The sequence below is a fragment of the Pelodiscus sinensis genome, chromosome 22 (genome assembly GCF_052426305.1).
Source record: "Pelodiscus sinensis isolate ZL-2025 chromosome 22, ASM5242630v1, whole genome shotgun sequence".
In the NCBI taxonomy this organism is placed as follows: domain Eukaryota; kingdom Metazoa; phylum Chordata; order Testudines; family Trionychidae; genus Pelodiscus; species Pelodiscus sinensis.
Window position 1 is genome coordinate 28,108,332 of NC_143073.1, and position 14,827 is coordinate 28,123,158.

The 14,827-nt window shown below is 59.9% G+C and overlaps 1 protein-coding gene across 7 annotated transcripts; it reads left to right on the forward strand.

Annotated features, from left to right (window-relative positions):
* Positions 1 to 2,593: 2,593 nt before the first annotated feature.
* Positions 2,594 to 14,455, forward strand: LOC142824215 (uncharacterized). 7 transcript variants are annotated; one of them, XM_089772422.1, is made up of 3 exons: positions 2,594 to 2,819; positions 3,973 to 4,047; positions 6,640 to 14,455. In XM_089772422.1, the coding sequence occupies exon 3, from the start codon at positions 11,413 to 11,415 to the stop codon at positions 14,452 to 14,454; it is 3,042 nt and encodes a 1,013-aa protein (XP_089628548.1). In that variant the 5' UTR covers positions 2,594 to 2,819; positions 3,973 to 4,047; positions 6,640 to 11,412; the 3' UTR covers position 14,455. The 7 variants fall into 7 exon arrangements, with proteins under 7 accessions (XP_089628548.1, XP_089628549.1, XP_075772055.2 ...); XM_089772423.1 differs by having other exon boundaries at positions 6,655 to 14,455; XM_075915940.2 differs by lacking the exon at positions 2,594 to 2,819 and having other exon boundaries at positions 2,828 to 4,047; positions 6,655 to 14,455.
* Positions 14,456 to 14,827: the final 372 nt, after the last annotated feature.

The following is a 14,827-nucleotide window of genomic DNA, read 5'->3' on the forward strand; positions in this document are numbered from 1 at the left end:
GGTGAGGTGTCTGGCCAGGGGAGAGAGGCGGGTATGAGGGAAGGTGCGGGAGCAGGCTGGGGGTGAGGTGTCTGGCCAGGGGAGAGAGGCGGGCATGAGGGAAGGTGCGGGAGCAGGCTGGGGGTGAGGTGTCTGGCCAGGGGAGGAGGCGGGTATGAGGGAAGGTGCGGGAGCAGGCTGGGGGTGAGGTGTCTTGCCAGGGGAGAGAGGCGGGCATGAGGGAAGGTGCGGGAGCAGGCTGGGGGTGGGGTGTCTGGCCAGGACAGGAGGGGGGCATGAGGGAAGGTGCAGGAGCAGGCTGGGGTGGGGAGTCTGGCCAGGGGAGGAGGCGGGCATGAGGGGAGGTGCGGGAGCAGGCTGGGGGTGGGGTGTCTGGCCAGGGGAGGAGACGGGCATGAGGGAAGGTGCGGGAGCAGGCTGGGGCTGGGGTGTCTGGCCAGGGGAGGAGGCGGGCATGAGGGAAGGTGCGGGAGCAGGCTTGGGGTGGGGTGTCTAGCCAGGGGAGGAGGCGGGCATGAGGGAAGGTGCGGGAGCAGGCTGGGGGTGGGGTGTCTGGCCAGGGCAGGAGGCGGGCATGAGGGAAGGTGCGGGAGCAGGCTGGGGGTGGGGTGTCTGGCCAGGGGAGAGAGTCGGGCATGAGGGAAGGTGCAGGAGCAGGCTGGGGGTGGGGTGTCTGGCCAGGGGAGGAGGCGGGCATGAGGGAAGGTGCAGGAGCAGGCTGGGGCTGGGTTGTCTGGCCAGGGGTGGAGGCGGGCATGAGGGAAGGTGCGGGAGCAGTCTGGGGGTGGGGTGTCAGGCCAGGGGAGGAGGCGGGCATGGGGGAAGGTGCGGGAGCAGGCTGGGGGTGGCGTGTCTGGCCAGGGAAGGACGCGGGCATGAGGGAAGGTGCAGGAGCAGGCTGGGTTTCTGGCCAGGGGAAGAGGCAGGCATGAGGGAAGGTGCAGGAGCAGGCTGGGGTGGGGTGTCTGGCCAGGGAAGGAGGCGGGCATGAGGGAAGATGCAGGAGCAGGCTGGGGCTGGGTTGTCTGGCCAGGGGAGGAGGCGGGCATGAGGGAAGGTGCGGGAGCAGGCTGGGGGTGGGGTGTCTGGCCAGGGGAGAGAGTCGGGCATGAGGGAAGGTGCAGGAGCAGGCTGGGGGTGGGGTGTCTGGCCAGGGGAGGAGGCGGGCATGAGGGAAGGGGCAGGAGCAGGCTGGGGCTGGGTGGCTGGCCAGGGGAGAGAGGCGGGCATGAGGGAAGGTGCAGGAGCAGGCTGGGGCTGGGGTGTCTAGCCAGGGCAGGAGGTGGGCATGCGGGAAGGTGTAGGAGCAGGCTGGGGGTGGGGTGTCTGGCCAGGGGAGGAGGCGGGCATGAGGGAAGGTGCGGGAGCAGGCTGGGGCTGGGGTGTCTAGCCAGGGGAGGAGGCGGGCATGAGGGAAGGTGCAGGAGCAGGAGGTGGCTTCCTGGGTGAGTGTCTTTGAGGCGGGATGTGTGGTTTCTGGAAAGAATTTGTTTCAGGGTAGGGGGGTGTCTGTGAGCGAGGACCAGCCTGTGTCCCAAGGCCTGTGAGAGTGAGGGATTGTTTTCCAAGGTAAGTTGTAGATTGTTAATGATGTGCTGTAAAGGTTTCAGATAGGGGCTGTAGGTGATGACTAGCGGGGTTCTGTTGTTTTGCTAGGCCTGTCTTGAAGCTGATGCCTGGGTACTTGTCCAGCTCTGTCAATCTGTTTTTCCACTTCCCCAGAGGAGCATTGAACTTTTACAAATGCCTGACAGATCCTGTAGGTCTGTGTCTGTGGGCCTGGCACGAATCCTGTTGTCTCTTAGGGCCTGGCGGTAAACAATTGGATGGAAGCTAGAGGCTTGGCACTGGGGGGGCAGGAGGGGGTGAGGGGCCGGGGGGGTGCTTGGCACTGGGGGGGCAGGAGGGGGTGAGGGGCCGGGGGGTGCTTGGCACTGGGGGGGCAGGAGGGGGTGAGGGGCCGGGGGGGTGCTTGGCACTCGGGGGGCAGGAGGGAGGGAGGGGCCGGGGGGGTGCTTGGCACTGGGGGGGCAGGAGGGGGTGAGGGGCCGGGGGGTGCTTGGCACTGGGGTGGCAGGAGGGGGTGAGGGGCCGGGGGCTGCTTGGCACTCGGGGGGCAGGAGGGGGGGAGGGGCCGGGGGGGTGCTTGGCACTGGGGGGGCAGGAGGGGGTGAGGGGCCGGGGGGTGCTTGGCACTGGGGTGGCAGGAGGGGGTGAGGGGCCGGGGGCTGCTTGGCACTCGGGGGGCAGGAGTGGGGGAGGGGCCGGGGGGGTGCTTGGCACTGGGGGGGCAGGAGGGGGTGAGGGGCCGGGGGGTGCTTGGCACTGGGGTGGCAGGAGGGTGTGAGGGGCCGGGGGGTGCTTGGCACTCGGGGGGCAGGAGGGGGGGAGGGGCCGGGGGGGTGCTTGGCACTGGGGGGGCAGGAGGGGGTGAGGGGCCGGGGGGTGCTTGGCACTGGGGTGGCAGGAGGGGGTGAGGGGCCGGGGGGTGCTTGGCACTCGGGGGGCAGGAGGGGGTGAGGGGCCGGGGGGTGCTCGGCACTGGGGGGGCAGGAGGGGGGAGGGGCCGGGGGGGTGCTTGGCACTAGGAGGGGGGAGGGGCCAGGGCGCGGCAGAGCGCAGGCGCGGGCGGCGCTGGGTGGGCGGGAAACTCCCGGGACGCTCGCGCTGACGAGGCGGGCGGGAAAACGCTGCGGGGGGCGCTGAGGGGCGGAGCCTGGGGGGCGGGGCAGGAGCTGGCAGTGACGTGGAGCCCCCCTTCCCCGCCTGCTTCTCTCCGGGCCCCAGGCTGGACATCGGCGGGGCGGCCCCTGGAGGAGGTGGGGGGGTGAGGAGGAGGTGGCCCCCCCTTTGGGGCGCGGGAGCTGACCCGGGCTCCAGTCACGTGGGTGTCTCGGGGAGGGGGGGCTGCGGGCCACCGGGGCGCGGGAGTGTCACGTGCCCCCTCCCCCCGCCGGGGAGCCGCGCGCCCTCGAGGGGTGGTTCCCGCGGGCGGGGCACGCACAGAACGTGTCCCGCACGCGGGGGGGCGGGGCGGCCTGAGCCCTGCTCCCCGCGCTGCTCGCTGCCTGGGGGCGGGGCCGGGTGCCCGCTGAATCCCCCCTGTGCCCGGGGGGCAGTTCGGCGGGGGGCGCTGTGGGGGGGGATGCTCTGGCCCTGGCTGCCCGCAGTGCTGCCCAGTGCCCGGCTGTGCCTCCTGCAGAGGCCGAGAGCATCCTGGGTGGGGGCGTGTGGGGAGAGGGGGGGAGTGGCTGAGAATTGGGGGGCAAACAGGTGACAGACAAACCAACGGACAGAAAAGCCTCCCTGCCTGGCCCCCAGCTGAGCGGAGAAACGTCCCCCTGGCGCCAGAGCACTGCAGGGCCCAGCCTAGTCGCTTTGTGCGTTTCACGAGGAGTAACGGTAGTTCGGAATAGGCACCCTATTCCGAACTACCTAGTTCGAGCCCCGTATAGCCGCGCTGCACGGGGTTCGAAGCAGCGGGGATTTAAAAATGGCGGCTCCCCGCTTATGCTAATGAAGCCCGGGAAATTCAAATCCCGGGCTTCATTAGCAAGTGCAGTATGCATACATTACCCCGCTAGTTCGAACTAGCGGGGTAGTGTAGACATACCCTTTGTGCGCTCCAGCCCCACGGCGTGGGGAGGGGGCGACGGTGGAGGAGCCCCAAGCACCCAGGCCTTAGGTTCCCCACCCGCCTTCTAAGCACTGAGCATTTTAGGCCTGGCTGGACTAGAGAAGGGGGCACCAGGGGAGTTGCCGCTGAAGGCGCGCGGCCGCGCACAAACACCCCTCTGCCGCCCACCTCCGTTGCGGAGCCTTGCAGCGGCACTCGCCTTCCTGCTGGACGGGGAATGGCGCGGTTGTTTTCCTGATCTGGTGGAGGGCGGCTGCCCCGTTGTGTCCCTGCTGGGGCAGCCTCGCCCCACCTCCAGCTGCTATTGGGGCTTCTGTTTGTTTCTGTTCATACAGTTTGCTGCAGTTTTCCATCCACGAGGACCTGCATGAAGCTGGTCCAACCAGAGATACGGGGATCGATTTTTAAGAGTAAGAGGTTTTGTTTTTAAAGCAGGGGTGAGGAACCTAATACCCCAGCTCACGTGAGTGTGGCCCTCGAGACTCAAGGTTCCCACACTAATGCTCTAGCTCCCCTCCAGATTGGAGCAGACAAAATCTGCTAGCCTGCCCCCCCCCCTCCTCACAAGCTCCGTTGTGCGAGGGGAATGTGGGAAGCCTCTTCCTCCTTCTCAGTTGGGGCATGTGTTAATGCGGATGGTGGGGTTTGGGATTTTTTTTTCTTCACACTTGTGTGTAGGGTTGCCAGGTGTCTAGCACTGAGCCAGACAGCCCGGTATTTGCACTTTTTGTCCGGTAAATAAATTTAGAAAATACCGGACATACAAAATGTCCAGTATTTTCTGCTTTTCCTCTGCGCCCAGCAGAAATAAGCCTGGGGCGGGGAGATTGGCTGACTAATTAAAGGGGTCACAACTGGATTTTGCTCAACAAAAATGTTCCTGGTGGGGTTTTTTTTTGTTTGGTTGGCTTTTTTTCCTCAACAAAAATTTTCCTGGCGCTTTTTTTTTGCTGAAACCATCTGGCAACCCTACTAGTGTGTGCCTTCCGCCCCCCCAATAAGGTTCCCCACCCCGTCTGAAAGCGAGAGTTGGGAGAACAGGTTACCTTGCGTTCCTGTGTCCTTATAAGGAAGTTGAAGGCTACTATAAAATCCCCCCTCATGGTCTCCTCTTCAGACTAAAGAAACCTAAATCCCTCAGCCTCTTCATAGAGCAATTGCTCCAGCCCCCTAATCATTTTGGTTGTCCTCTGCTGGACCCTCTCCAATGTGTCCACATCCCTTCTGTAGTGGGGGGCCCAGAACTGGACACAGTACTCCAGATGTGGCCTCACCGAAGCCGAATAAAGGGGAATAATGACATCTCTGGATCTACTGGCAATGCTCCTCTTAATGCAACCTAATATGCCATTAGCCTTCTTGGCTACAAGGGCACACTGTTGACTCATCTCCAGCTTCTCATCCACTGTAACCCCCAGGTCCCTGTCTGCAGAACTACTACTTAACCGGTTGGTCCCCAGCTTGTAACTATGCTTGGGATTCTTCCATCCCAAGTGCAGGACTCTACACTTGTCCTTGTTGAACCTCATCAGATTTCTTGTGGCCCAATCCTCCAATTTGTCTAAGTCATTCTGGACCCTATCTCTGCCCTTAGGCATCTTTTAGCCTTTTTGTTCTATTATTGTTTTTCTATTTGGTACTAGAAAATCAAACTTTCCTCCTGCTTGGGCCTCAAGTTTCACTCCAGCAGCCCTTCCACAAGTAGAATCGTCTGCAAAATAAAATGTCAGGGCTACCGTCATTAAGGTGCTTGTCCCTGTAAGGACATGTGACTGAACTGGTTGTTCAGAAGGTTTCTGGTGAATTGGTTTATGCACAGGTATGCCTCCCGTTCTTCTTTAACCACCGCAGTCTCTTGTTTTTGTCCGGAAGCAAATTCTCTGCCAGGCCACCTTTTTTCCCTTTCATGTAATTGTCCGCTCTTTCGTTCGGCGTGGTAGACTTGTTCTAGTGTGGCATTAGACAACCGAGCCACAGAAAAGTCTGCCTTGGTACAACTGAGTACCTGCCCAGACCAAAGTAGCTTTCAGACCCCTTCAGAGAGTCCTGATTTGCAATTCTCCCCTTTCTTCTTCTTGGATTTTCAACTAGGAAAGTGTGCTAATCTTGTTCCTCCTCTCCTCTGTATCGAACGACAACTATAGCGCAATCGAACACTAGGGAATAGCTGCTAAAAGGAAATTAGGAATCTTAGTTCCTAAGAATGACCAAAACACTGTGGCTGTGTCTAGACTGGCAAGTTTTTCCACAAAATCATCTGCTTTCGCAGAAAAACTTGCCAGCTGTCTACACTGGCCGCTTGAATTTCCGCAAAAGCACGGACGATCTCATGTAAGATTGTCAGTGCTTTGGCGGAAATACTATGCTGCTCCCGTTCGGGCAAAAGTCTTTTTCCGAAAGACTTCTGCGCAAAAGGGCCAGTGTAGACAGCAGAGATTTCTTTTCCGCAAAAAAGCCCCGATGGCGAAAATGGCCATCGGGGCTTTTTTGCGGAAAAGCGCATCTAGATTGGCTACGGACGCTTTTCCGCAAAAAGGGCTTTTGCAGAAAAGTGTCCTGCCAATCTAGACGCGCTTTTCCGAAAATGCTTTTAACGGAAAACTTTTCCGTTAAAAGCATTTTCGGAAAATCATGCCAGTGTAGACGTAGCCTGTATCTAGTGGTCATGTGAGCTAAGATCAGCTCATGTGGCTGGAGTCTGCAAACATACAGTTTTTCAAGACAATCCTGAGGAGACAACATTGATATGTGTATGTTAAAGGAGGAAAGTTTATATACCCAGTATCTTGTGAAGAACTTGTCACCTCAGCACAGGGTCCCGGGGCGGGTTTTACCATATGGGACCCGGAGAGATCATCTAGGCCAGCTGGAGGGGGGAGGGGAAGGGAGAGGAGAGGAGAGGAGGTTGGCCACTGAAAATGTTGCAGTATTAATTTTCCTTTTATTTGACTTCATATCAAATATTTACAGTCACGCACCTTGTTAATTCTCTCTTGTGTTAGTACTCTTTCTTCCAGAACGTTTTAAAAACACAGACGAGACATGTCTTCGCGTGGGTGGCAGGCATCCGAAGAAGGGCACGTGACCTCGATCTTGGAGCACGAGACAAAACTCACTCCGCTCCTGGAGGGGAAATGTTAGAGGCAACACTGAGCTCCAGTGAGCAGCAGCCAGGTGACGCACGTGTGTGTCCTTTCCACACATCTAGGGTGGCCTAGCTCCTAAGCGTTCTCTGTCTCTCTTTCGGTCCCTGTAGACTTGAGGTAGATGAGAGGCTGGCCACGTGGTGGCAGAGACCGAAAGGAGCCACCCCCCCGAGACCCTGCCGGCAGATGGAAACCAGACAGCGATCTATGGAAGAAGAGCAAATGGCAGTTGGCTCAAGGTAAGTATCGAGGGAGGGCCGCACAGACGTTTGCGAGCGTGGCACGGGTCCCTGAGAAAAGGCCCTCTGGCTCGTGGTGGAAGAACTTGAAAACACGAGCTACGAAAGTCACAGTGTTGTTCTTAAAATAAGTACTCGGGATCTTTTTCAGAGGGATAAGGCAACATGCCACATTTATCGATCACACATAAATATATATATTTATCAGAATAATCCATACTTATCATATGCATATATGTCACTCAGGCACTCACACACAAGAGCACACTCTGTCTTGCTGTTGTTACCAGCTAGTTGCTCCCTTTAACTTCACTGGCCAGGTGAGTTAGATGGGGGAGCGGTGGAGCCGGGCTTCTGCTGATCCGGATCGATGCTCCGATGGTGACAAGATGAAACCCGGGGTCCTCTGCAAGACAACTCACTTTTATAGCGGCTTCCCTCTTATGCAAATATATCCCAGATTCAAACTCTGGGTCTGTGTCCGTTGGTCCCTTTGTGGGGGTTGTCTGTTCAGAGAGGGTGTTTTCCAAAGAAGGTGCCTGCTTCTAATCCCCAAGGCCGTCAATATGTCATTCCTACTTTCAAGTGGGCTCAAGAAAGAAGAGCAAAGGTATCTTCCGGAAAAGGGTTTATTTTCCGCAAGATCCCATCTAGACTGGCGCTTTTCTCCAGCAAAACCCCGAGCCGGAAAAAAGCGGCAGCCACGTTCATGCAAATGCCGCGGGGGATATTTAAATTGATTACAGCGTGGGGGAAAGTTCTTATTCTATTCCTAGCAAAAGACATTTTTACCTCTTTAACTATATACTCTGTATTAGAACCTGAATCCATATAACCTCGTCACTTAGAACCCTTTGTAGAAAACTTGTAGAAAACTAATACTATGTTACACGGTTATATGGAGAGGCACAATGTCAAGTCATATGAAGTAATATGTTTAATACATAGATTTATCTAGAACAGAAACTGAACTCCGATTTTTGTATTTTTAAAAATGTCATTAATCGCCCCGCCCGCCCGCCGCATCTCCTGGCTGGCGATACTTAATGCGTCTAGGATCATACGGAAAACGAAGTGAGTAGGCTGCCAAGTGACCTAGCGTCACGCATGCTGAGAGTTGGCAAAACTGGGATTGAAATAAAGACTTGGTCTCCCAGCATGGAGCCCCAGACATGGAGGAGCCCCAGACATGGATTAGGGCCTCGTGGGAATAGTTCTCTCCTAATTGATCTAATCTTTGGCTTTTGAGTTTGATATTATTGCTGAGTCCTTCTAGGCGACTGTTACTTGGTGTGCATGCGTGCGCAAGAAAGTATGAGTGCAAGTGTGTGCGTCCCTGGGTGTGTGCGTGTGCAAGTGTCCATTTGCATGTATGCGAGCATGGCTGCGTGCAGGCACATTGTGCGGATGCGTGTGTGTGCGTCTGAGCGAGGGCCTGAGTATACACATGAGTGTTCGTGCAAGCACGAGTGGGCTGTCAGGCGTGTTAATCTGTTAATTCGCGTTTGTGCGTGTGTACACGCATCCCTGCGTGTGAGCATTTGGCGGGGTGTGTGGCTGTTGCACGGGCGTGTGCGTCTGACGTGTTCCAATCCGACGGTGCCCTGGCAGCGGTAGCTCCTGGGGAGCGACACCCCTCCCCTCCCATCTGGAGCATGCAACTGGGATGAACTGCTGCAGCGCGTTTCAGCACGAGGCTCTAACTGCCGCGCGGTAGCTGCTCCTTTTGTGTCCGACGTGGAGCAAGAAGGAGCGGCCTCGCGTCTTGCCGGCGCCACGCGCGTTCAGTCCCACGGACCGGAAGAGACGTTTGCTCGGTCCACGGCCTGACAGCAACTGACTGGGAACCGTGACCGGAAGGTGCCCAGGTACGTGTCCAATTGGGTGCCCCCGGGGAACAGGGCCTGGAGTCGATTGGCTTCGGCAAACACTCAGCTGGCGCCGGGTCTGCCAGTGGGAGGCAGAGGGAAACACAGGACCGGACGGGACGGGTTCAGACTCGGGGCACCTGGCTGGGGCTGGCTCTGGAGTTGGGGTTTCCTGCAGCAGCGCAGCCAGCGTAGCCCACCAACTCCGGTGGTGCGCGAGGCAGAGGAGGGACACCAGAGACCGTGGTGATGGAGGCTGGAACCGCTCTGACAAGGCGCTGCTCTGCTCCTTGCTTGGGCGGGGTGGTGCCCTGCCTCTGTGGCAGGCCCTAAGGTCACAGGGAGCTGGTCTGCCAAGAAATCCCACCCTGGGCGGGTAGAGAAGGGAAACAGTGCATGCTGGGAGATGTAGTCTTTCCACAGGTCACTATGGCTCCCATCACGCCACAGGAGCTGTAGCGTCTTCCGGACTGCATTACCCATCAGCTCCCGCGGCCCCATAGCCCCAAGGGAGTCGTGGTATTTCCCGGGCTAAGGGCTGTGGTATTGGGGTGTGGCAGCGTAGGGAGGGGGCGGGGCACCCACCAGTGGCACTGCTCCCAAAGAGTGTCTCCCACCGTAGAGACGCCAGAGTGGTTCTCCCTCCCCCCCCCCCACCTTGTTAGGACCCAGGGCCTTGTCCCAGGCAGCACCCCACCCCCTCGTGAGTAGGTGAGACTTGGCCCCTCCTTCCCCCAGGGAGTGCCACTCCTGGGGCAGGCTGTGTGCAGGGCCAGGTCTGTCCTAGGCTTCTCCCCCCAGAGCTGGCCTGAGAGTCCCTGCCTTTGGCAGAGGGGAGCTGCTGCAGCCCCCAGCATTTGCAGGGAGTGGGAGCCTGGGAGCCAACAACATGTGGGGAAGCAAAGGTGGGGGAGCTGGCACGGGGCTCGGAGGGCAGAGGGGGAGGGGGAAGAGGGTTGCAGGGAGCTCTGCCCCAGAAGCAGCTGTACCGCAGTCCCGGCTCAGGCAGCCGCCTGCCAGGCAGCCAGCCCTGGGAACGGGGGAGCAGCCGCCACGTGGGTCGCCTGTGGCTCCAGTCTTCGGGCAGAAGTCCTGGCCCACTCCACTTCTGGATGGAAAGTCTTAGAGGAAACCCTGCCCTGGACCTGGAGTTGAAGGTGGGTATAGGGGGCCAGGGTGAAACTCTCTGAACCAGAGGTGGAGGGGATGGTCCAGGCAGCCAAATGTGTCGTAGCGAACCTCCATCTATCACAATCGGCTTCCCCTCTGTGCTTGCAGAACTGCGCAGCTAAAACGGTTAGAAGCCAAATGTGACTGGCCCGTGTGTGTGTCAGAAATGGCTATGGGGAGCCAAGTGTGATGGCAGCTGTTTGTGACGTCACACCGGCCCCGCCCCCGGGACTGTGGAATTGTTGAATAGCTGGTGAGTCCATCGACTGCTCCGTGAACCGACATTGAACATCTTCGCCTCAGCCCCACCCCCACCTGCTCTGCTTTCCCTGGCTGGCACCCGTGTGACGTAGTGGGGGTACTTGCTGGGCTGTGGTGACCCCTGCTGTCTGGAGCAAGACCCAGCAGGGAAAGCCTCACTAGGCAGAGGTAATGCCAAACTTGTTGAACCAGTGGCCAGACACCCCCCATGGAGAGGAACAAAGGAAGGTGGAATGCTGCCCTGGCTGGGGGGCAGGGCTGGAAGAGGGTTAGGTAGTTCCTGTCTGGAAGGCAGGGAACAAGGAGCTGGGGAGGGGGCTGGGACTCCCCTATCTCAAGGGGGGGCACTGAGGCCTCTTAGCCCCAGTTCCTGTAACCAGATTACATCTGTGCTGCGCTGTGCTGGAGGAGCAATAAACCACCCTCAATTCCACTGGCTGGTGCAGTCTGTTTGTGCCATTTCGGGGTGCAGGAGACGGGGAACCCCCAACGCGCCATCACACTGGTGTCAGAAGTGGGATCCACTGCACCCCGTGGATGAAGCTCCCAGCGGCAAGCAACAAGGCGCCGTAGAAGCAAGAGCCCTGGAGCCAGGCATGCTTGAGGCAGAGCGAAGCGGTTCCCTGGAATCATGGGGCGCTGCAGCACTAGACTGGTGAGTCTGCACCAAGGGGACCAGCGGGCAGATGGCCTACGCCCAACTCTTGAAGGCAGAGCTAGTGGGGCTGTGCAGAGAGAGGGGCTTGCCTGTGCGGAAAGCAACCAAGGCCCAGCTGATTGCCCAGCTGGAAGATAATGACCAGCCACAGGGCCAGGATCTTGTCCCCAGGGGAAGCAGCCAGACCCCCCCCCGAGAGTGTGTCAGGCTCAGAGAGGGGGAGGAGCGCTGGAACCCAACGGAGAGATGAGACAGCGTCTCCCGGGAGGCCTGCAAGCCGTAGCCCATCTAGGGCAGGGGCCAGCCCAGCGGAGCTGCGGCGGCTGGAGATCCAGCTGCGGATGAAGGAATTGGAAGTACAGGACCGAGAGCAGAAGCGCCAAGACCGAGAGAAGGAACGCCAAGATCGAGGCAGCGACAGCATGAGCTGGCCATGGCAGAGCGGAGAACCTGCGGGGCCCCAGCTGCGCCAAGAGTGGATGGGCCCCAGGGTCCCGGGGCTGCCAGGCACTTGGAGAGGCTCACGGTGGCCCAATTGAAGGACGTGGGCGACATAGACGGGTTCCTCAGCTCCTTTGAGAGGGCCTGTGGGCTGCAACAGGTCCCCCCAGCTGACTGGCTACAGGAGCTCGTCCCCGCACTGAACCAGGAGGCGGCCGGAGTGCTCAGTCAGCTGGAGGACCTACAGCCAGGGGATTACAACAGAGTCAAGGAGGCCCTGCTGCACAAGTTTGGGCTGACCCCCGAGATGTACAGGAAGAAGTTCCGGGGGGTACAGAAAGGGCCACGGGAGACCTATGTGGACCTGGCCTCCCGCCTGGCGCAATACTGCCGCAAGTGGGTGTCTGGAGTCGGAGCCCAGACTGCAGAGGAGCTGCGCAAGCTGGTCATAATGGAGCAGTTCTATGAAGCGTGCCCACCCAAACTGAGGCTGTGGCTCAAGGACCGGAGACCAGAGAACCCCCAGGAGGCCGGGAGACTGGCGGATGAGTTCATGGAGAGCCGGTCCGGGGGTGAACGGGAGTCCCGGAGAGAAAGAGAATCGCGCAGAGACCGGTTCTCGGCGGAGCAACGGAGAGAGACACCTCCGAGGCGAGCCCCAGGGACCAGGACCAGTCATCGATACCCCAGAAAACCAGCCAGGGCCCGGGCAGAGCCGACCCGAATGGGCCCACAGAACCTAACTTGCCATCGCTGTGGGCAACGAGGCCACAAGAGGGCTCAATGCACCAGGCGCAAGAACAGGTCCCATGACCTGGGACATTCCAGGGTTAACTGGCTGGGGCGGGAGGAAGGGCAGGCTGCCCCAAAGGCAGGGGCTGGCTGGCAAACCTCCGCTCGGGGAGGGCGGAAGGATGCTCAGTGCACCTCCCCTGGGAGGTCTGACCCTCGGGAGACAAATTTATCCGTGCACCGGGTGGGGGCGGGGCGGCCCCTACGGAGGGACTGCCTCGTACCCCTGGAGGTGGATGGTAGGAAGGTTACGAGTTTCTGGAAAACGGGGGCGGAGGTGACACTGGCCCGGCCCGACATATTGGCCCCAGACCGTATGCTACCCGACACTCAGCTGACACTGAGGGGCATAGGCGGCACCCCCTTTAAGGTACCCGTAGCCAGGGTGCATCTGAAATGGGAGGCCAAGGAGGGCCCCAAGGAAGTGGGGGTGCACCCGCACTTGCCCACCGACGTGCTAATGGGGAGTGACCTAGAGGAGTGGCCAGACGGACCCCACAGGACGCTGGTCACCACCCGTAGCCAGAGCAAGCGAGGGGCTTGCGGCCCGGAACTCGAGGAGGTTCCCCAACAGGGGGCCCAGGGCCCCGTCCCAGCAGACCTAGAGTTGGACCTAGGCAGTGGGGGGAACCATGGCCCTGTCCCAGCCCCAGCCGCTGAATTCCAGGCGGAGGTGCGAGCGGATCCCTCCTTGCAGGCCCTGAGGGACCGGGCTGACCTGGGTGCCGCTCAACCCCTAGGAGGAGATTGCCAGGAGAAGTTCCGGTGGGAGAGGGGATTTCTGTACCGGGAATGGCTTTCCCCCGGGACGGTAGGCAAGTGGGGGCTCCAGCGGCAGCTGGTGGTTCCCCAAAGGTATCGCCGCAAGCTGCTACACCTGGCCCATGACATCCCGTTCTCGGGACACCAGGGGATCCGGCGCACGCGGCTGAGGCTGCTCCAAAACTTCTACTGGCCGGGGATGTTTGCAGCTGTCCAGCGGTACTGCCGGTCCTGCGACTCCTGCCAACGAGTGGGGAAGGCCCAAGACAGGAAGAAAGCTGCATTGAGACCCCTGCCCATCATAGAGGAGCCTTTCCAGAAGGTGGCGATGGATATTGTGGGGCCCTTCAACAGAGCGACCCGGACAGGGAAGAAATACATCCTAGTGGTGGTGGACTTCGCCACCCGCTACCCCGAGGCCGTGGCCCTGCCCTCCATCGAGGCAGACACGGTGGCAGACGCACTGCTGACCATTTTCAGCAGGGTGGGGTTTCCCCAGGAGGTTCTCATGGACCAGGGATCCAACTTCATGTCGGCCCTGCTCCGGTGCTTGTGGGAGAAGAGTGGGGTGCAACACACCTGGGCCTCGGCGTATCACCCCCAGACCAACGGGTTGGTGGAGAGGTTCAACGGGACTCTGAAGCAGATGCTACGGACCTTTATGCACAAACACCCGCAGGACTGGGACAAGTACCTACCCCACCTGCTGTTTGCGTACAGGGAAGTGCCCCAGGAGTCCACGGGGTTCTCGCCGTTCGAGCTGTTATATGGGAGGCGAGTGAGGGGCCCCCTGGACTTATTGAAAGACGAGTGGGAGGGGAAGGTCTCCCCGGAGGGTGAGCCGGTCGTGGAATACGTCCTGACATTCCGGGAAAGACTTGCCGAGCTCATGGGCCTGGCCAGAGAGAACCTGAGCAGGGCCCAGAGGAAGCAGAAGGTCTGGTACGACCGCAATGTACGGGCCCGCGCCTACGCTACCGGGGACCAGGTGATGGTCCTGATCCCCGTGCGGAAGAACAAGCTGCAAGCCGCCTGGGACGGCCCCTTCAAGGTGGTTAAGCAGCTGAATGAGGTGAACTACGTGGTGGAGCTGACGGGCCGGACGCGCGGCCAGCGGGTATATCATGTTAACATGATGAAGCCGTACTGGGACAGGGAGAACTTGGTGCTGGTCGAGTGTAAGCCCTGGGAGGAGCAGGGGGAGGATCCCCTGGTGGGCCTGTTCCCTGGGACCGGAGAGGACTCTTCGCTGGAGTCAATTTCCCTCTCGGACCAGCTCACCCCGGCCCAGAAGGCCGAGATCCGGGAGGTGCTGCGCTCCCACCAGCAGCTGTTCTCCGACAAGCCTGGTCTCACCAGCCTGGCTGTCCACCGGGTGCAGACGGGCACTCACCCCCCGGTGCGCTGCTCCCCATTCAGGGTCACAGGGAAAACAGCCCAGGACCTGGAGAGGTCCAGGACATGTTGGCCCTTGGGGTGATCCAGCCATCCTCCAGCCCCTGGGCCTCTCCCGTGGTGCTGGTTCCCAAGAAGGACGGGTCGATCCGGTTCTGCGTGGACTACCGGAAGCTCAATGCCATCACGGTGTCTGACGCCTACCCAATGCCAAGGCCCGACGAGCTCCTGGACAAGCTGGGGGGAGCTCGCTATCTCACCACCCTGGACCTAACCAAGGGCTACTAGCAGGTGCCGCTAGACCAGGAGGCCACACTGAAATCAGCTTTCATCATGCCACTGGGGCTCTGAGTTCCTGGTCCTGCCCTTTGGCCTCAAAGGGCCACCTTCCAGCGCCTGGTGGACCAGCTGCTGAGGGGAATGGAGAACTGTGCCCTAGCGTACATCGATGACATCTG